The sequence below is a fragment of the Dendropsophus ebraccatus genome, chromosome 10, assembly GCF_027789765.1.
Source record: "Dendropsophus ebraccatus isolate aDenEbr1 chromosome 10, aDenEbr1.pat, whole genome shotgun sequence".
In the NCBI taxonomy this organism is placed as follows: Eukaryota; Metazoa; Chordata; class Amphibia; order Anura; family Hylidae; genus Dendropsophus; species Dendropsophus ebraccatus.
In genome coordinates, this window is record NC_091463.1 from 21,923,934 (window position 1) to 21,945,587 (window position 21,654).

The 21,654-nt window shown below is 45.9% G+C and overlaps 3 protein-coding genes across 5 annotated transcripts in view; 2 read left to right on the forward strand and 1 right to left on the reverse strand.

The window, feature by feature from the left end:
* Positions 1 to 1,194: 1,194 nt before the first annotated feature.
* Positions 1,195 to 8,930, forward strand: SPOUT1 (SPOUT domain containing methyltransferase 1). Its single transcript, XM_069943190.1, has 12 exons — positions 1,195 to 1,255; positions 2,741 to 2,783; positions 2,870 to 3,001; positions 3,691 to 3,850; positions 3,938 to 4,027; positions 4,266 to 4,315; positions 4,403 to 4,533; positions 4,631 to 4,700; positions 5,449 to 5,547; positions 5,640 to 5,742; positions 6,731 to 6,878; positions 8,107 to 8,930. Exons 1-12 carry the CDS (start codon positions 1,226 to 1,228, stop codon positions 8,179 to 8,181), a joined length of 1,131 nt encoding a protein of 376 aa, XP_069799291.1. The 5' UTR covers positions 1,195 to 1,225; the 3' UTR covers positions 8,182 to 8,930.
* On the reverse strand, positions 8,271 to 17,202 carry ENDOG (endonuclease G). 2 transcript variants are annotated; one of them, XM_069943192.1, is made up of 4 exons: positions 15,875 to 17,202; positions 11,662 to 12,213; positions 8,782 to 8,891; positions 8,271 to 8,695 (listed from the first exon to the last, which is right to left on the reverse strand). In XM_069943192.1, exons 2-4 carry the CDS (start codon positions 12,139 to 12,141, stop codon positions 8,413 to 8,415), a joined length of 873 nt encoding a protein of 290 aa, XP_069799293.1. In that variant the 5' UTR covers positions 12,142 to 12,213; positions 15,875 to 17,202; the 3' UTR covers positions 8,271 to 8,412. The 2 variants fall into 2 exon arrangements, with proteins under 2 accessions (XP_069799293.1, XP_069799294.1); XM_069943193.1 differs by lacking the exon at positions 15,875 to 17,202 and adding an exon at positions 15,058 to 15,117.
* A 1,275-nt stretch (positions 17,203 to 18,477) lies between these two features.
* SNAPC4 (small nuclear RNA activating complex polypeptide 4) overlaps positions 18,478 to 21,654 on the forward strand; it is a 37,373-nt gene continuing 34,196 nt past the window's right edge. For both annotated transcript variants that reach the window (XM_069943194.1, XM_069943196.1), the window contains exons 1-2: positions 18,478 to 18,562; positions 20,594 to 20,686. The gene's annotated coding sequence lies outside the window, so the exon portion shown is untranslated. The remainder of the gene's footprint in view (positions 18,563 to 20,593; positions 20,687 to 21,654) is intronic.

Genomic DNA, 21,654 nt, shown 5'->3' on the forward strand with positions numbered 1-21,654 from the left:
TGCATTCAGACGTGATGTTGGCCATACAAACTTAGGAGATCTGCCGTACTCTTCCATAGACTGTTATAGGGTGGATGTTATTTAAATTCAAAAAGGCCTTCATCCTCAGTAGCGGATTATAATAGTTCCGTTTTGGGCGGTAGCCCGGGGCCCTGAGCTCCTGGGGGGCCCATGGCCACCCAAAAAGACTGATACTTTCAGTAGTGTATTGTCTCCTGGCTACACTTCCGCTATGATTTTCAAAAAAATCACAGTTTTTTTTTTTTACAAATCAGGGCATCATAGCATTATCAATCCTGTAGTATGAGCAGCAGGCTAGTGCTGCCATAGTTACAGTGGGGTGGGGGGGGGGGCAGGATTGGTGAACAGCCCGGGGCCTATGGTAAAGTTAATCCGCCCCTGTTCGTCCTGTTAAAACATCCCTTCAAATGGTTCCTTCTAAGTAGCGACATCATGGTATTTGCCCTCTGTCGACATCATGGCAGGGCGTGGAGTTTGATCATTGTGATTGACATTAGAAATGATAGGTGATGGCATAAATATAAGGGTCATCGGGTGCAGTCACAGAGGTAACACACCATAGGGGTGGGTCTTAGGGTAACACTCCCCCCAAGTAGTGTGTTATGCCAATGGGGTACTTGTGGCTGAACCCCTATGGTGGCCCTTATAGCTGGGACACATTGGTCGGCATTTCCTACAGGCCACACCTGTTTTGATCAATACACTATGTATTAAAGGGGTTATCATGGATTAGAAAAACATGGCTGCCTTCTTAAAAAAAAACACAGCACTAACCCCCCCCAGGTTGTGTCTGGTATTACAACTCAACCCTATTCAAGTCATTGGAGCTAGCCTGCAATACTGGACACATACTTTTTTTTTTTTTTTTTTAAATCGTGAAAACCCCCTTTAAATTTAGTGATCCGGAAGTGGCACCAAATCCCATCCTAATTGTAGAGCTTATGTTTCTCCGTCTATTGAATAAACTACAACTCTTCTCATGCTCTGAGAGACATGCTGGAAGTTGTAGTTCTGCTACACCTAGTCAGCCACAGGTCGCTACACAGCGTCATGCACAGTGCCGGCTCTAGGCATTGGACTGTCACGTGACCCTGGCTGCAGTGCAGACGCCGGCCACTAGAGGCAGCAGCAGGAACTCCGGTGACCCTGCGGTTGCTAGGAGAGGCCTCGTAAACCGGAAGTGCTTAACGCACGTGGAGCCAAGATGGCGGAGAAGAGAGCTAGGTTGCAGCAGGTGAGGAGGTTACACGGTAGGGCTGGGGTAGCTAGTCCGGGCAGCACATCCTTCACACCTCGGTAAGGATATACGTGCAGTGGCCGAGGGTTCCTGTACAGACCGTAAGATAAAAGAGTGTGCCAGTGGGTTATGCTGGGAGTTGTAGTTCTTGGCTGTGAATGCTGGCCTTTGTAGTTCCACAACAGCGTGTCAGACATAATACCTGACCATGTTACCCCAGTGTGGATGTGTACAAGCAGTGATCCCCAACATGTGGCTCTTTAGCTACAACGCCCAGCGTGCTATGACAGCCTCAGACTCTCCTGGCATGCTGGGTGTTGTAGTTCTGTAACAGCTATAGAGGGGATTACTTGTAGTAGCAGTGTTATACAGACATAAGCAGCATTAATCTCTCTCCCACATTGTATCCACCTGAAGGTTTAGCCCCTAGAGCAGGGGTAGGGAACCTTGGCTAAGGCTTTGGCTGTCCGGGCATGATGGGAGTAGTAGTTTTGCAACAGCTGGAGAGCCGAGGTTCCCTACCCCTGTTCTAGAGGATTCTGTAGTCCAGGCACATTGTACCAAATCTGCACAGGTTTCCAGCCCCTGATGTAAACAAGAATATTCACTGACAGCAAGCAGAGGTATTAAAACACAGCTATTAAAAGGGTCTTTCTTGTGCATGAATTTTACCCTTTAAAGTGAGACAAATCTAACCTGCTGGCTGGGCCAGATGACACTGTGAAGGCAGGGCTAGTGCTCCCGAGTCCCGACCAAAGATTACACTGATTTAGGGTCCATTTACACAGAAATATTATCTGCCCAAGATTCGAAGCCAAAGCCAGGAATGGATTTTAAAAGAGGAGAAATCTTAGGCTTTCCTTTATGACCTGTTCCCTGTGTATAGTCTGTTTCTGGTTTTGGCTTCAAATCTTTGGCAGATAATCTGTCAGATAATCTTTCTGTGTAAATGGACCCTAACAGCGTGAGACCGTTGCCAAGGAGCAGGGTAAGATACATACTTTCCTCCTTAGCGTCCCTGGCGTTATCAGCAGGTCAGATATATCCCCACAGGGTGGTAGTATAACGTACAAAAAAAAAAAAAGTACTCACCACCTGTGGCATCCCTGCACATTCTGTGACCTGCCTTAGCCATTGAGTAGGTACATTCCGCATGTCAGGACAAAGAAGAGGAAGCACCCACAGTGGGCATTTGGGTGGTTGGCGGCAGGATAGTGCCTGTTCTATTATGTTACACCGCCATTATGGGTTCTTTTCAATGTAAACATTATGCTCTGGAATACCTATTGAAATGAAAACTTTAGGCACCAGTTTTATACTGCTTTATGCCTGAGGAGGCAGACTGGTATTCTCTTCTTCTTTGACTACTTGTGTCATGCTCCGCCCCCTCGGGCTCTGGAATAGCCTCTTGTAATGGACTTTCACCTCAGCTCCAGACTCACACAGTAATTCTTTTTTTCTTTTCTTGCTTTTATGTTTCAGGATCCTGAAAGGAAGATAGACTGGAGAAAACACAAGGCAGAAAGTAAGATACCCCTCCTTCGTGTGTGACCAGTCAGAGGCCACTTGTCCTACCAGTCTTATATGCCTGATAACTTGTGTCAATTGCAGGAAAAGAGCAGCGGAAGCAATGGAGAGAAGCAAAACTGCTGAAAAAGCTAGAAAAGGCGCAACTGCAGAAACAGCAAGAAGCCCAGAAACTGAAAGTGGAACAGGAAAAGGAAGAGAAGAGAGAATCACGCGGTACAGGCAAAATTTTCAAGTATTAGGTGCCCTAGTACGAAGAAACTGGCAGAGGAGGTGCCAGTCCTATTTGTGATGCCAAAAGAGAGTCCTCCTAACCTGTCAGACGGCAGCTGTTAAGCCACTTGTTGGGTAGAGATCAAGGCAGGTTGATTGAGGTTTTGCAGCTCAGTTCTATTGAAGTGAATGGAGCCAAGTTGTAATAGCAAAATCAACCTGGGGACAGGGGTGGTGCTGTTTTTAGATGTTAGCAGACATTTTTTTTTTTATTATTATTATTTAAATCCTGAATAACCTGCTTAAAAAATTTGTGATTTCATGTTATCAGTTGTGGCAGTTCTAGCGGTTCTTATTACACCCACTGACTGCTCTTTTTCCATGCACATGGGTCACCTGTACAATCCCCTTTTTTGGAGAACCTGTGTTGGTTAATCTCCATGGACATTGAGAGTTGAATGGGGCCGGCCCATTCAAATCTCCACGTCCATAATGATTAAGGAACGCAGCTTCTCCACAAAGGGGGCTGTATGGGTGACCCATGTGCATGGAAAACAAGAAGTGCTACTTTTAACAATGAGTAAAATAGTTGTGATATTATATGTGCCCCCTCTTCTCCTGTATTAGTTAATACGACCTGATAACTGCCCGGCATTGTGTGATAACTGGCCTGCACTATGTTTCCTCTATAGGTCGTCCATATACAGTTAGCGTGGCATTGCCAGGCTCCATTATGGATAATGCCCAGTCACCGGAGCTACGTACATACCTGGCTGGCCAGATAGCTCGGGCATGCGCCATTTTTTGTGTGGATGAGATAGTGATATTTGATGAAGCTGGCGAAGGATCACAGTATGTACAGTAGTATACTTATAGGAAGGAAAAGGCCAGCAAGTGTTTCCTGTTGTATGTTCTCAGATCACACATCTTGTCTTTCAGGAGCGTCGAGGGGGAGTTTGAGGGAGTTGGAAAAAAAGGCCATGCGTGTGTGCAGCTTGCCCGCATACTGCAGTACCTGGAGTGTCCACAGTAAGTGGTGGGGTGCAAAATAAGAACATAAGTGCATGCCTAGGTATTCATTCCCTTCAGTGTAGTACTTGGTGCCTATCATCTGTGTAAACCTGGAGCGTCCACAGCACAAGGGGTTATATACTTTTGCACTCTATAACATGGCCATGAGAGAGTCTATCTCATCACCATCACTACACCTCACTGAATACAGTACTTGCTTGTTAGTGACCCGTCTATCTCCTTGTGTCTCCTATAGGTATTTAAGAAAATCGTTCTTCCCCAAACATCCTGATCTGCAGTTTGCAGGTAGTTATACAATACCTGGACGTCAGTCAGAAAGTGCTGTGGTACATTTGCATGGTTGTCACCGTTCTGTATGGTAACCCTTTCTAGGGCTCCTGAACCCCTTAGACAGTCCTCACCACGTGAGAATTGATGAAGAGTCTAAGTACCGAGAGGGCGTCGTGTTAGATCGACCCACCAAACCTGGCAAAGGCTCATTTGTGAACTGTGGAATGCGGAAGGTACCAAGATTTATTTTATAGCTACACACGCATTTAGCGCTAGGAAAGATGTTGTAAATGCCGTCCGGAGCCCTCACCGCTCCTTGTGTCTTGCCAGGAAGTGCAGATCGACAAGCAGCTACAATCCGGCATCAGGGTCACTGTCCAGATGCAACCTGAGAAACCAGGTACAGTCTCACTGCTCAGAGTCGTACATAATCTCTGTCACTGGGATGGGGGACCCTGCGGTTGTTACAGAACTACAATACTACATGCTACTACTACATGCCTGTACAGCTGGAGGGCCATAGGTTCCAGTCCATTGACAGATCTGCTGTTTATAATGGAAAAATACTGAGTATTAGATCTCATACCAAACAGCCCCTATAATAAGTAGGGTTCAGGGAAGAAAAAGAGCGCTGCACTTCACACCTATGGCTGACACTAGTGCCTCTCGGCTGCATAAAAAACATCAGAATTTTGTGTATGAATTGATCAAGCCACACTGCCCCATGTACCGTGTGCAGGTATCTGATACACATGGGTCCCTATACTAAGTCCACACTGTGTCGGTCAGTGGCCACCACCCCCGCAGGCAACCCCCATGCCACAGGACCAGACCCACAAATGCCCCCCCCCCCCCCCCCCCCCCCCCAAAAAAAAAAAAAGAAAACTCAGCCAGCACCGCCGGCGGAGGAAGCCGCCCCCAAACAGCACAAGTCTGGATAAGGTATTATATAAGTAGGATGGGGGTCTAACGGAAATACAACCCTGTCAGGATAGTGTGTGCTTCTCGCCAATGATTTACATGTTGTAAGGAACCACAACTACTGGATGTTTTCTATGTACATATCTCTCAGCTGTTGCTTTATTTATCACATAATTCAATGCTCTATGTGACTGTGCTTGTATGTTTTATATGGGATCTATTTCTAGATCAAAAAGTTAGAAAAGGGATTGTGGTCTCACCGCAGCATCCAAGGACAGAAGATGGGTTGTACTGGGGGTACAGAGTGAGGCTGGCATCGTGCCTTAGTGAGTATTGGGGTCCACTCATGATCTTACAAGGTGTGTGAGTGACATGTACTTGAGGTTTTTGGTTTTTTTTTTTCATTTCTATATCTTAGGTGCAGTCTTCACTGAATGCCCCTTTAAAGATGGCTATGACCTTACTATTGGGACCTCTGAGCGAGGGAGCAGCGTGGAAGATGTGACGCTGCCAGACTTCCGGTGAGCAGTGGAGCTTTTTTTTAGGGGCAGATCGTGGCATACCAACCTGCAGCGCTTACGTCCTTTCATTTTAAAGATTACCTTTTAAGTTGATGTGTCTTACAGATATGTCAAATGTTTTCATCAGTCAGGGTCTTGGTGTGCAGATCCCTCAATGGTCACTAGAACCAGCAGGGATCTGATGAGCTCCATAGAAGACCTACTGCAAGGATAAAGTAGGGAGAGAAATTTGGCCGATTGTCGCTCCGTGGAATAAATACAACGATCAGCCAATGACAACGATCATTGGCTGATCGTTGATATAGGTTTGAACCTATAATTGTCGGGCGCTGACCGCGCACTGCTACATGTTATAGTGCTGCGCGGCCGGCGACTGATTACCTATTACCTATTACATTACCTATCCAGGCTGCAGGGCTCCTCTTGCGGTCTTCTCCCCAGGTCCTGTGCACTCCAGCTTCAGAGCGGCCTGTCTGAGCTAACGCTCAGCCAATCACTGTCAGGGACCGCCGTGGCCAGTGATTGGATGAGCGGCCTGTCAGCTGAATAGGCTGCTCTGAAGCTGGAGCGCGGGACCCGGGGAGAAGACCGCAAGAGGAGCCCTGCAGCCTGGATAGGTAATGTATAAAGTTTAAGCAATGGCTGCAAGGACATCAGTAACGATGTCCACGCAGCCCTTGTTAAACGATAATCGGGCCATGGAATAGGCCCAGTAAACGAGCGCTGATCTAGCAGATTGCTGCTCGTTTACAGTTATCGGGCCCCTATCGGCCCGTGTAATAACCCTTTTAGTGCCTTTCCCTCCTGGTTCTAGAGATCTGTGGGAGCCTAGACACCCAGACTCTGGCTGAGCAAAATATTTGATGTTTCTAGGACCTTTCAAAAGCTTTTTTTTTTTCATGTCAATACACATCTTGATTAGGAGACTGTGTTTGCAGATCTCCCAGGGCTTCAGCACAGTGACATCTTTTTTTTATCATGTTGTCAGACATGCCTTGGTTGTATTTGGTGGGCTTCGAGGATTGGAAGCCAGCGTGGACAGCGACCAGAACCTGGAAGTAGAAGAACCAAGTGTTTTATTTAACCATTACCTCAACACGTGTCCAGGCCAGGGCAGTCGCACCATAAGAACAGAGGTTAGTTACAGAACACCTCTACATGTACAGTGTGTCATATGTAATTCTATTAAACTGCCCATTCAACCAATCACTAACTGAAGCAGAACGGTGCCATTGCCGTGATTGGCTGAGCGGACTGTCACTGCCAAGATGACTCCGCCTTGGAAGTAGCAGAGAATTCAGCAGGCGAACCTGAAGATGGGAAAGTAGGACCTCGTGAGAAAGTGTGGTTAAAGGAGTACTCCAGGCTAAATGTATTTTTTTTTTATATTTACTAAATTAGGAAAGTTAGACAAATCACTAATATACGCTATTTATGGGGGGGCACATGTAGAAGTATAGAATAAAAATAGACGTCTGTGTAGTTGAATCAGTGCCCTCTCCCTCCTTTTCCGTGCTGCCCAGTACTTGCAATGTCCCCCCCCCCCCCCTCCCTCCCTCCCATCCCGCTGCCTGCCTGTCTCTCTGCTGGCCATGCTGCTTGCTCCTAATACACCTGCCGCCCGGTCCCGTGCAGGGGAGTGAGTGCTCCTTATCTGCCGCTCACCCCGCTGCACCTCCTTACAAGCAGCTGCCCTCACTGTCGCCCATCCTCTCTGAGCCCCTGCGGCTTTGTGCCCCGCTGTGCCTCAGTGCTCACCCCGCCACCCGATCCCGTTGGGGTGAGGGCACCTGCAACTCCTCCCGTCCTCTGAGTTCCTCTGTCCTCCTCCCATCCTCTTTGAGCCCCTGCCCCTGCGTCTATTCTTATTCTATACTTCTACATGCGCACCCTGCTGGAACATACATTTGAGACGTGACGTCACATTTTTTTTAAGAGAAATTGAGCCTGCCTGATCTACGAAATTGAGGGAAATAGCACTTTATGTGCATTTCTCATAAATATTTGTCTAACTTTCCTTATGTAATAACATATTAAAAAATACATTTTGCGGAGTACCGCTTTAAGGGAAAATGTTTGCTCTGCAACCCCAGCAGAAAATGCCTGACATACCTTTAAGTTTGGAGACCCACAAAGTAACAGTAGATGCTCAAAAACAGCCCAAACATAGTCACTAGTAGACTAGCACAGGTACACCATAGTGTATGTACACATGCTTTTTTGCCCACGTATACGTCTAACAAAGGCTGTTTTTCAGAAATGGACACAGCCTTACACTAAGGTCAGCATCCCCTGAGCAATATGTCAGAAAAGCGGTCATTATATTCATGTAAGTTTATGCTTTTTCTCCTCTTTTCTGTGTAGGAAGCCATATTGATCTCACTCACCGCATTAAAACCCAGAATAGAAAATGCAGTTCAGAAGGCCAAAGAGAGCTGAGCATTGACTGAGCCAGTATGGTGGAGAAAGAATATCCATGGTGTGGACATTATACTGTGGACTGTACATCACATGATCAAGTCTTCAATATTTAAATATTTTATTACATTCTTATTCCTTTGCCGGATTTTTCCCGGTCCTATCCAGAAACCGTTTGTCACTGTCCATAGAAGTCTCTAGTGAGACAGTGTCTATGTTCAATGTCGTCAATGTGGGTGCAGCTCCGGACTGTCACTTTCCTCCCGCTGTGATGGCCTTCAAGTTGTTTGAGCTCTTAAGAATATTAGGAACAAAAAGTAGACCTGAGGCTCGCTCAATAGTCTCGATTGGGACCAAGAATCGTTCCAAGGGGATCTTGTCATCTACAGGGCAGTTGGGCATCATATATGGGCGCAGTTCTAGTTCTCCGTTATACTTCTCCAGGACAACCACCTTAAAAAAGTGTGTGGGGACGGCAACGTGGTTTGTGCCGATGACTTGGTATTTCACATACATTTTCCCATCGGCTTCCATTCTGAAATACATTGGTAGAGTGGTAAGATGGATATGTTTCTGGAAAATCCCATGATTCCCCATTGCCCTTGTTATCACATGACTTACTTTGGTAAGAAGATGGGACCAGTGCACACATACACGTTCTTGTTACTCTTGGTTAGCCCACGGCAGTACTTCTCCAGCTTATTCCAGGCATATTGATTGAGGTTCGGATTCTGTAAGAGCAATAAAGTCGGTTTAACCTGTGACCTCCAGCTTGTAGACTGGTGTCATACATGCACTTAGTATATCAGCACTGGCATTTTCCTAAATGGGTTTAAGGTCAAACTCACTTATGTATGGACAGGCCATGTAAGAATATGCTGATCTGTTGAGACCTGGAGTAGACAAGACCTGTGAAGGTGTCCTGTGATATCAGGCACTAAGAGTTTGCAGAGATCCTTTGAAGGAACACTGCATCAGTTGCAAGCTATGAAAACTGCAGCCAATCCCAGACAGGGGAGGAGATTGTAATGATACCTTTGGTCTGGGTCATGCTGTCTGTATGACTACGATAAACGTTCTGTGCCCCAGCATCACATCAAAGAGGCGGTCTCTTCATTTGTGCTGGACGTGCTCTGCATTGAGGGCCTCATGTATGATTAGTGGTCTGAGTGGATGCTAGCATGGTCAGTCATGTACTGTATGATAGGAAGGGCCTAGAGAAGCACTCTGACACTTGCATTGCCCGCTGCACGTAATGTTTATGTCACTCATACGGGCAGTATGACTGAGACCAAATCTATCACTCAAGTTCCCTCTCCCATGACTTTATTTTTTATATATAATTTTTATTAATTTTCAAATAAGAACATACAGGTAACTATAGGTTACCAAAATACAGTGAAATACACAACAGCAAGTGAGTTGCATTGATTAACACTACTAACTAGGCAGGCCTGCATAGCGTATAGGTGTACAAAGTGAGATTGTAAAGTACAAATGTACAATAGTATGGATCCAGGGAGCAAGTGACATTGGAAAGGTGGAGAAAGGGAGACAAAGGAAAATAAGAAAAGGGAAGTCAGAAGGCCAGGTAGTAATCAGCCCACTATTGTTACACACTCTGTAAGGCTCTAGTTACTGAGTCGTAATCTCTCCACTTGGCCCATCTACTGTGCACTGTGGGAAAGGAGTTCAAACGACACGCTATAGACAATTCCATCTGGTAGTTGTAGCGTACTACTGCCAGGATTTCCTCCACGGTAGGGAGGTCAGTGCTTTTCCACCTTTTAGCTATGGCATTGCGGGTACTTAGTAAGATATGTAAGGCTACTGTCATCTGGAACAGTCCACTTTAGGCCTAAACTGAGTAAAGCCAGTTCAGGTGACCAGTCTATTCTAGTTTGTAAAATGCATTCTAGGAGTGAATGAATTTGCTGCCATAACGTGGTAACTCGTGGACATGTCCACCAAACTCTTCCATGACTTTATGGTACTGTCAGCAGTTTTGGTGGCTCAGAACTGCTAACAGATCCCCGTTAAAGTGCCCTAGGCCTGCAGCCTCCCCCCCCCCCTTCATGGTCAGCATGCCCCTGGGCTGGATGGAGGTGGGAAAAGAGGTGCTGCAAACCGAGGACACGGATGCTCTAGGTCATGACACATTGACTCGCTGCCATGTCGCAGAAATAAAACTTGTTCTCCAAAATACCGGCATCGGGAGAAAGGCCAACCCCCTAACCAGATATGGTGTAAGGACCTGTATACCACGGTACCAGTGGTTTGAGGGTAGCTGCATGCTGCCGGTACAGATTCGCTTTAAAGGGGTTATCCAGCGCTACAAAAACATGGCCACTTTTCCCTCTCTCTTGTCTGCAGGTCAGATGTGGTTTGCAATTAAGCTTCATTTACTTCAATATAACGGAGTTTGAAATCCCATCCAATCTGGAGACAAGAGAGGGGGAAAAGTGGCCATGTTTTTGTAGCGCTGGATAACTCCTTTAACCCCTAGGCACCCCTGGGCGTACCCGTACGTCCTGGGCCACGGTCTCGGGTGCTGCTTGTAGCCCGGGACCGCGGCTATTAGCAGGCACGGTCTGATCGCCATGCCCGCTAATTAAGTAATTGGATGCAGCTGTCAGAGTTGCCAGCTGTATCCGATTACTTACTGCAGCCCATCCCTGGTGTCTAGTGGAGTGGATCACCTCCCCAGGACGTTGTCCTGGAGGAGCGATCCACACATCCGGATGGGGCCGGGGTCTGCACCGTAATGGCCCTGATCCCGGCTCAGCACTCTTGCTTCCGGCTGTACTTATACTAGAAGTCCCCTAGGGGGAATAACCCTAACCCCAGGGGGACTTCTAGCATAAGTGTTAAAAAAAAATAAAAAAAAAGTTTGATTCACCCCCCTTTCCCCATGTTATAAATAAATAAAACAATAAATAAACATGTTTGCTATCGCCGCGTGCGTAATCGCGTGAATTATTATTTAATAACATTCCTGATCTCACACGGTAAACGGCGTAAGCGCAAAAAAAATCCCAAAGTGCAAAATTGTGCATTTTTGGTCGCATCAAATCCAGAAAAATTGTAACAAAAAGCGATCAAAAAGTCGTATATGCGCCATCAAGGTACCGATAGAAAGAACACATCATAGCGCCCCATAGACCAAAGGATAAAAGCGTTATAAGCCTGGAAATAGAGCGATTTTAAAGGAACATATTTTTGTTAATGGTTTGAATTTTTTACAGGCCATCAGATACAATATAAGTTATACATGTTATATATCATTGTAATCGTAACGACTTGAGGAACATATATAACAAGTCAGTTTTACCCCAGTGTGAGTGGCGTAAAAACAAAAGCCCTACAAAAAATTTTTCAATTTCACCACACATTGAATTTTTTCCTGGTTTTGCAGTGTACTTTATGAAAAAAAATCAGCCTGTCATTGCAAAGTACAATTAGTGGTTCACTCATCTCTAATGAAGATTAAAAGACACCAACCTGAGGGAGAACATTGCTCAATATGAACGTCTCATCCATTGCCTTTTGGCTCCACCTGTGATTGGCCGCAGCTGCCAAATGCCCCCGGTCAAACCCGCTGCCGCGGTAGTCATAGTTGGTAGCCCGGTGATACGGATGGACAGAGTCATCTTCTATGAATTCACAGTCTTGGCGGTCGGCGTTTCCCCGTAGCCGGTCACTATTAAGCTGCTCCAAAACCCAGGCCGGGCCCCTAAGCCTGGGGTCATAGCTCAGTACATGGGACTGGCGAGTCTTCAGCTGACTCAACCCTGGCAGCCCAAAGCGGGCGATCCCTGATGGGGTTGGCAGGGACACCTCTGAGGCTGCCTGCACTATAGGAGGGGAGAGGATTTTAGGACCAGCCTCATCCTTTAATTTCCAGCTTGTCAGTCCAGCGCCAAGTGCTACTCCAACCGCCAGGGAGGCGCCAGAGAGCAGAACACTGCGGTGAAGCCGCATCCTAATGGCTGCAAGGTTGCCTAAAAACGGGGGTCACGCAATAAGGCACCTTAGGTCCATGCTGGGACGTTCCTGTAAGAAATAATGGAAGAGTGAATCCCCTGGTACAGATAGGGCAGTGTGGACATCTTATTTATCAGAATAGGAGATACAGGAATAATAGTTACCAGACAAAGGACAGTGACAACTGTGCTGCCCAGTGTATAGTCTCTTCACAGCCAAAGTCAGATTGGACCCTGGACAATCCCTTTAAAGGGGTAGTGCACCAAAACATTTTTTCTTTCAAATCAACTGCTGCCATGAAGTGCCAGAGATTTGTAATTTACTTCTATTAAAAAATCTCAAGCCTTCCAGTACTTATCAGCTGCTGTATGCCCAACAGGAAGTTGTATTATTTCCAGTCTGGAGAGCAGGAGAGGTTTTCTATGAGGATTTGCTCCTGTTTTGGACAGTTCCTGACATGGACAGAGGAGGCAACAGAGAGCACTGTGTCAGACAGGAAAGAAAACACCACTTCCTGCTGGACACACAGCAGCTGATAAGTACTGGAAGACTTGAGATTTTTTAATAGAAGTGAATTACAAATCTCTGGCACTTTATGGCACCAGTTGATTTGAAAGAAAATTTTTTTTGGTGGACTACCCCTTTAAGGGACCTAAAGTCCCCTAAAGTGGCCCCACAGGGGAATTGATCCACCAGCAGACACACTGTGATCAGCTTACAGTCGGGGGACCCTTCTACCAGCTGTCCCAAGTGGAAGATCCCTCTAATTTCTGCTGCTGAGCTTCCTGGTCGATCAAAAATCAGGTGGACACAGCGCCATTTACCGGTGTGTGGTATACAGATAGATCCATCTACCAGTGTGTAGTATACAGATAGATCCATTTACCAGTGTGTGGTATACAGATAGATCCATTTACCGGTGTATACAGATAGATCCACGTATCAGTGTGTAGTATACAGATAGATCCATGTACCAGTGTGTAGTATACAGATAGATCCATGTACCAGTGTGTAGTATACAGATAGATCCATCTACCAGTGTGTAGTATACAGATACACACATCTACCAGTGTGTAGTATACAGATAGATCTATCTACCAGTGTATAGTATACAGATAGATTCATCTACCAGTGTGTAGTATACAGATAGATCCATGTACCAGTGTGTGGTATACAGATAGATTCATCTACCAGTGTATAGTATACAGATAGATCCATGTACCAGTGTGTGGTATACAGATAGATCCATGTACCAGTGTGTGGTATACAGATAGATCCATGTACCAGTGTATAGTATACAGATAGATTCATCTACCAGTGTGTGGTATACAGATAGATCCATGTACCAGTGTGTGGTATACAGATAGATCCATGTACCAGTGTGTGGTATACAGATAGATTCATCTACCAGTGTGTGGTATACAGATAGATCCATGTACCAGTGTATAGTATACAGATAGATCCATGTACCAGTGTGTGGTATACAGATAGATCCATGTACCAGTGTATAGTATACAGATAGATCCATGTACCAGTGTGTGGTATACAGATAGATTCATCTACCAGTGTGTAGTATACAGATAGATTCATCTACCAGTGTGTGGTATACAGATAGATTCATCTACCAGTGTGTGGTATACAGATAGATTCATCTACCAGTGTGTGGTATACAGATAGATTCATCTACCAGTGTGTTATACAGATAGATCCATGTACCAGTGTGGTATACAGATAGATCCATGTACCAGTGTGTGGTATACAGATAGATTCATCTACCAGTGTGTGGTATACAGATAGATTCATCTACCAGTGTGTAGTATACAGATAGATCCATGTACCAGTGTGGTATACAGATAGATCCATGTACCAGTGTGTGGTATACAGATAGATTCATCTACCAGTGTATAGTATACAGATAGATCCATGTACCAGTGTGTTGTATACAGATAGATTCATCTACCAGTGTGTGGTAGATGGGCAAGCACTGGCCAATGTGTGGGGAATCTGTATGACAGGCGCTAGGTGACATATAGGTGACAGGACATGTTACTGGTTTTAAACTTAAAGGGATACCCTGGAGACAATTTTTGATACATTGCTTTAATAAAGTTACATTACTTTGTAATATAACTTTAAATTAAATGTATACTTTATTCAGATTTTCGCTTCTGTTGACAGGCAGCAGTATGCAGCGACACGGCCTCCTCTGCTGCCACCAACATTTGTGTCTGACACTACAGGGCTACCTAATCCCTGCTGTTCCCAATCCCCTTCTTTATCCTAGCACAGAGCTATACAGAGCAGGATCCCCTTCCCCCTGTTTACTGTATACAGTGGTATCTCGGTTCTCGAATTTAATTGGTTCCAGAAGGCAGTTTGAGAACTAAGTAGTGTCTTCCCATAGGAAATAATGTAAATGTGATTAATTGGTTCCAGCAGCCACCAATAATTACCTACAATACTCATTTATTACACTGATAAGTGCTCAGTATAATCACTACAGGACAGGACAGAACAGCACTATACTGTACAGGACATTAAACATAAGAAACGTTCATCAGAACCAGCAATTATAGTACAGTTGTCACCAACTCCTCACCCATCCTTTACTGTATAGCGTCCCCCCCATCCAAGCACTGTAATGTATGGGAGATGTTGGTGCACTGCCTGTACTACTACTGCACTGTATATGCACTCCAGCAGTCTTATACAGCACTGTACTGTATGTGAAGCCTCACCACTGCTTAACTCGCCAGGTACAACCCACCATCCACGCTCACAAAAACGTTCGAAAACCGAGCAAAGTTCAAATTCCAAACACTACTTCTGGGTAAATTTTCGCTCGAATACCAAGCAGTTAGAGTTCCAAAGCGTTCGAAAACCGAGGTATTACTGTATTCTTATATACTGTACCTGGGGAAGGGGGTGGGGGAGCTGTCGGACACCACAATCCCTGGGTGCGGCAGTCACTGCACAGTGAGGATAGTCTGGATAAGCCCTTTAACAGACTTGGCATCACCATGTGCGGAAGTGTCCAGTCTATTAAAGGGGTTGTTCACCAAAATTCTTATTCTTTCAAAACCACTGGTGCCAGAAAGTGACAGACATTTGTTATGACTTCTATCAAAAAATCAAGTCTTCCACTAGTTATCAGCTGCTGTATGTCCTGCAGGAAGTGGTGTATTCTTTCCAGCCTGGAGAGCAGGAGAGGTTTTCTATGGGGATTTGCTACTTCTCTGGACAGTTCCTGACATCTACACAGGTGGCAGCAGGGAGCATTGTGTCAGATTGGAAAGAATACGCCATTTCCTGCAGGACATACAGCAGCTGATAAGTACTGGAACAATGGAGATTATTACTTGTGGCCACTTCACGTCCCAGAAAAAAAGGTAATAAAAGATGATGAAAAGGGCCAATGTACCTCCACATTATACCAATACAACTACAGATCCCAGTGCAATTCACAAGTCCCCACACTGCTCTATAGACAGACATGTAATAAGTTATATATAGGCCTGTCTGAGCATACTGGGACAAGTTCTGCATTTGTAGTACTACAAGTCCAGCAATGCCCCAGATGCTGTCCTGCTGCATGGTGACTCCAATGCCCTTGGCTTGTCAGGAAGGTTTATACTGGTGGGGTTATAATGTATGAGCTGCATGGAGACACATAACAGTGCAGGGCGGGGACACTGGCTACAATATACAGTATACAGATGATATTACTTACAGAGATCCATGCCGGTAACGAGAGGAGCAACGTGGAGGAGTCACACAATGATCCTACAAGAGGATCAGGAAGAAGCAAGCTGCGTTATGTGCGCTATAGCGACACCGCGTGGTCATGTTGTATATTACAGGCATACGCAATTTTCTGCACTATAGCGGCATCTTGTGGCCATATTCTGCATTGCAGGCTTTAGAAGTTCATGCACAATTGCACTATTCTATTACTCCATTATTATACACATAAATATGGAGGCCATTTTATATACCAGAATTGAAAAGAAGTTAGAAGTTTGTAAAATAATAAAGTGTTTTCACGTGAAAGTTTTCATGTATTTTTGCACAATTAAAATAATCTCTGCCAAAGTAGCCTTAGTGACTGCAGCTGTATGTGTATGCAGTTGTGGGATCATGGCCTAGGGGTAACTGTCACCACCTCTTATAGCTAGGCCCCTGTACACACACACACCTATCACCAGGATCTGATTTCTTTCATTTGGAGGTTTTCTTTTGGGTTAGGCTCAGTCCACAGGGCTGTTTCCCTCATTAGGCGAAACCAGTTGATCCATTTCAGGTTTCGCCTCAGGCAGCAGAAAACCTCAAATCGGCCCTGCTCAGTGTTATGCAGTGTTATTTTATACCATTAAAATTACAGAAAAGAGTGGGAAACCTGACAGACACTATTAAAGTCAATGGGATCTGTTGCATTTGGTTTGCACAGCCGTCCATTCAGCTCCATTGACAGTGCTGTAGGACACTGTCATATTGATGCATCAAGTTATGTCCTCTTGCCCTTTCACAGTAGAAACCACCTATTGTTGGTCTACCTGGCTAACTACCAACCTCCTATATACCTACTATAAAGGGGGTCTATCTACCCACCCACTTACCCAATGGGGAGATCCATTTAGTCTATTTGTTGAGCATCTACCTGCTATATAGGGGTCTACCTACTACATGGACGACCTATTAGCATTGCTGCTTGGTGGGCCTATTACAATGTAAGGCAGTAAGGGTGGCACTATTACTATGTGGGGGCACTCTTATTGTTTGAGGGCCATATTACTGTGTGAGGCAGTATGGGTAACATTAATACTATGTGGGGGTATAATTGGGCACTGTTGCTGTTTGGGGGCCTATTACTGTGTGAGGCGCTAAGAGTAGTACTATTACTATGTGGGGGCACGGTTGCTGTTTGGGGGCCCTATTACTATGCGGGGGCTCTGTTGCTGTTTGGGGGCCTATTACTGTGTGAGGCAGTATTACTATGTGGGGGCACGGTTGCTGTTTGGGGGCCTATTACTATGTGGGGGCACTGTTGCTGTTTGGTGGGCCTAAGACTATGCGAGGCAGTAAGAGTAGTACTATTACTATGTGGGGGCACGGTTGCTGTTTGGGGGCCCTATTACTATGCGGGGGCTCTGTTGCTGTTTGGGGGCCTATTACTGTGTGAGTTAGTAAGAGTAGTACTATTACTATGTGGGGGCACGGTTGCTGTTTGGGGGGCCTATGACTATGCTAGGCAGTAAGAGTAGTACTATTACTATGTGGGGGCAGAGTTGCTGTTTGGGGGGCCTATTACTATGTGGGATCACGGTTGCTGTTTGGGGGGCCTATTACTGTGTGAGGCAGTAAGAGTAGTACTATTACTATGTGGGGGCAGAGTTGCTGTTTGGGGGGCCTATTACTATGTGGGGGCACGGTTGCTGTTTGGGGGCCTATTACTATATGGGGGCACGGTTGCTGTTTGGGGGGCCTATTACTATGTGGGATCACGGTTGCTGTTTGGGGGGCCTATTACTGTGTGAGGCAGTAAGAGTAGTACTATTACTATGTGGGGGCACAGTTGCTGTTTGGGGGGCCTATTACTATGTGGGATCACGGTTGCTGTTTGGGGGGCCTATTACTGTGTGAGGCAGTAAGAGTAGTACTATTACTATGTGGGATCACGGTTGCTGTTTGGGGGGCCTATTACTGTGTGAGGCAGTAAGAGTAGTACTATTACTATGTGGGGGCACAGTTGCTGTTTGGGGGGCCTATTACTGTGTGAGGCAGTAAGAGTAGTACTATTACTATGTGGGGGCACAGTTGCTGTTTGGGGGGCCTATTACTGAGTGAGGCAGTAAGAGTAGTACTATTACTATGTGGGGGCACTGTTGCTGTTTGGGGGGCCTATTACTATGCGGGGGCACGGTTGCTGTTTGGGGGGCCTATTACTGTGTGAGGCAGTAAGAGTAGTACTATTACTATGTGGGGGCACGGTTGCTGTTTGGGGGGCCTATTACTGTGTGAGGCAGTAAGAGTAGTACTATTACTATGTGGGGGCACGGTTGCTGTATTGCCTATTACTATGCTGTATTGCTGTATGCTCCATATGTATTGATACCCCGGGGCATCTTGGTAGTTGTAGTTTGACAACAACTTGATATGAGGACTGAAGACCAGCAGCGCTGTATACTGCTACGGACTGACAGGAGACCAGCAGCTCTCTATTATTTCAGGACAGGGGATATTTGATTACAGCGCCGTACTACGCGTACACAGCACTGCGCATGCTCAGGAAGAAACTTCGCGGGAGGCGCAGGCGCATTGAGCCGCCGGTAAGGTGGGGAGGGTTGTGTACTGGCGCGGGTGACTGACCAGAGGAGTGACAACTCTGCTCTCTACAACGTGCTTCCTATTGGGTGCGGGGGTCAGTATGGCGATGTTGGGGGGCACATTCACGTTTCATGGGGCAGAAGAGCGCTGTTCAGGAGCTTGGTGGCGATAGGTTGCACTGTGTGTGCGCATTACCGTGTATAACAATATAGCAGCCAATCACAGCGCAGCTTTTATTTTACCACAGTAAAAGCTCTGCTGTGATTGGTTGATGTGGGTAACAGTTCTATGCGTTACTATATCGCTGCTTCTGGCTATTGCTGCTGCAAAACTACAACATGGCATGCTGGGAGTTGTAGTTTGCAACAGGTTGGAGGCCCTGGCAGCTGCCTCCTCCATACCATGTCATTACCCAGGGCTGTCACATTCAGGCTCTCCAGCTGTTGCAAGACTACAGTTCCCATCATGCCTGGATAGCCGGAGCTTTAGCTTTAGTTGTCCAGGCATGATGGGAGTTGTAGTCTTGTAACAGGTGGAGGACCTGAGTTTGACACCTGTGTTATTTACTCTAGAGGTCAATGATTGTATAGTAAGAAGTTGTAAAACTAATCAGATCCTCACTATTCTTTACATTCAGAAGCTAGAATATAGAGAGGAAGGGTGTGTGCACACCATGGAATCCCGGCGGATTCCGCAGCTCGCCCCCGCTGGCGGCCGCTCGCATCTAGGCTGGTCCCATAGGCTTCATTCTATGGTTTGCCACCTGAAGAATTACCCAGCTCATTCTTCTATGGCAAACCATAGAATGAAGCCTGGGACCCCCCGCCGCGATTCGTTAGTGTGCACATACCCTCTGAGCGTCCTTTCAGATATACTCTCCTGTTCTACAACTACAACTCCTATCATGCAGTGTTTGTAAATGGTCAGTGTTCTCCAACCTGTGGCTCTCTTTCTCCATCAGGAAAACATTAGGCAGAACTGTCTGCCGTATGGGAAAGCTTCAGACAGCCTAAGGCGGCATTCATACAAGGGCAGCATCTCTGATATGCTGGGAACAGGAGAACTGTATGGATATGCGCCGCGCGGCTCTGTCATTACAGCACGGCACATATGCATACAGTTCCCCCGCTCCCAGCAGCATATCAGAGATACCGCCTGTGTGGGGGGGAATCCGTTACAGGCATTCCACGTCCATGTTCCGTGTGAATGCAGCCTTAGGCTGTGTTCACATGCAGCAGTTTTGTTACGCACTTATTAGCCTCATGGTTTTTACAGGAGAAATTCAGACGTTCAACTTTGCATGGAACACCTGCATCATGCATGGACATAGATGTGTCACCTGGAACCAAGGGGATCCCCAAACTTTATATTCTGAGAGATCCAGTATGCATGGAGGATTGGCACCAGTATGGGTCCATTTACACAGAAAGATTATCTAACAGATTTGAAGCCAAAGCCAGGAATGGATTTGAAAAGAGGAGACATCTCAGGCTTTCCTTTATGACCTGATCTTTGTTTATAGTCCATTCCTGGCTTTGGCTTTAAATCTTTGGTAGATAATCTGTCAGATAATCTTTCTGCGTAAATGGATATGCTACGTTTACACGGAGCGATAATTCGCCCGATTGTACGATTAGCGATTTCAAAGTAACGATTTTTTTTAAATAACGATCAGCGTTTAGATGGAACGATATATCGTACAGAAAATTCATTTTGCGATCGCTTAAGCCTATCTCGCACATAGGTAAAATCAGTGAACGACTGTTTACACGGAACGATCTGCGAATTTTTTGCGAACAATCAACGACGATTTATTAACATGTTCAAAGATCAAAATGAACGATTTTTAGGTAATCGCTTGATCGTTCGCTGCGTTTACACGGAACAATTATCGCTCAATGCGATCGTTATCGCGAAAATTTGCCTGATAATCGTTCCGTGTAAACGTAGTATAAGAGGCATCCATTCACTGAATGATCAACAGCTTCTTCCAGGAACAGATGGGTGTATCTATCTATATACTAGATAGATAGATAGATAGATAGATAGATAGAAGGAAATAATAGAAAATCTTATTTCTGACACACTCCCTGTATGGCTTCCTGGGCCCTGTAATTCTCCACAGGATTTGACACAGATTGAGGATCTGGATAACCTGGATCAGACTGATACCTAAGCGTTCAATAGTGTTGTGCCTATTCGTGTGCGACTACACCAGGTGAGCGTGCATTCCACTAGCTTGTTCACTTTCTCAACCAGGTGTAATTTTAATATATGTATGTATGGCAAATACCATTGGATCGGGGCTAGAGATGAGCGAACCTCAAGCATGCTCGAGTCGATCCGAACCCGAACGTTCGGCATTTGATTAGCGGTGGCTGCTGAACTTGGATAATGCCCTAAGGCTATGTGGAAAACATGGATATAGTCATTGGCTGTATCCATGTTTTCCAGACAACCTTAGAGCTTTATCCAAGTTCAGCAGCCCCCGCTAATCAAATACCGAACCTTTGGGTTCGGATCGACCTGAACCCGGTTCGCTCATCTCTAATTAGGGCCTATATCCAAAGTGGTCTAGGCACATGATGCAATCACATCACATTTTGTAGCTTTTGCGAAACTACATCACTTGGCCATAATGTCACAAAAATCGTGATAAAAGCGAATGCATCATGTGAACAGACCCTAAAGCCACTTTGCTGCTCCCCATATAGGTAATAAAAAGCCAGTATATAATCTGTTGCACCTATGACGCCACAGGTGGAGGAGCATTCACCTGCATGGGTAGCAGCAACGCTCATTGTACCTGAGCAACGAGCTGCGAACAAAGGAGCATCTTTAACCTGTGATTGACCGCAGAGCGCCCACATAATGCACAGCACTGCGATGCCCAGATCACCATGGTACATAACGGTTCTATAGAACTGTTCAACAAGTTGCAAAACTAAGAGTAAAACCTGCTATCATGGTGTGCTGGGACTTGTAGTTCCCTAACAAGATGCAGGTCCTAATATTTTAGTCCTGTAATGTTCCTGGTGCAGGCTGTACACAGCCCAGGAGCTTTTCTGCTGCAGCCTGAGACATAAAGACAAGTGCATTGTGGGTAATTCATGCTAATAGAGGCGGCCAGGAGACCACACCCACTGCTGTTGTACTCCGTCCAGGCTCAGCCTGCTGCACGCTGCC

Bases quoted from the DNA above. Each gene is read 5' to 3' on its own strand.
- SPOUT1 (XM_069943190.1), top strand. From the start codon at position 1,226: ATGGCGGAGAAGAGAGCTAGGTTGCAGCAG. The intron at 4,534-4,630 runs GTACCAAGATTT...GTGTCTTGCCAG, and splicing joins TGAACTGTGGAATGCGGAAG to GAAGTGCAGATCGACAAGCA. The intron at 5,548-5,639 runs GTGAGTATTGGG...TCTATATCTTAG, and splicing joins GAGGCTGGCATCGTGCCTTA to GTGCAGTCTTCACTGAATGC.
- ENDOG (XM_069943192.1), bottom strand. From the start codon at position 12,141: ATGCGGCTTCACCGCAGTGTTCTGCTCTCTGGCGCCTCCCTGGCGGTT. The intron at 8,892-11,661 runs GTTGGTGTCTTT...TTGCTCTTACAG, and splicing joins TGAGCAATGTTCTCCCTCAG to AATCCGAACCTCAATCAATA. The intron at 8,696-8,781 runs GTAAGTCATGTG...AATGTATTTCAG, and splicing joins GGTCCCATCTTCTTACCAAA to AATGGAAGCCGATGGGAAAA.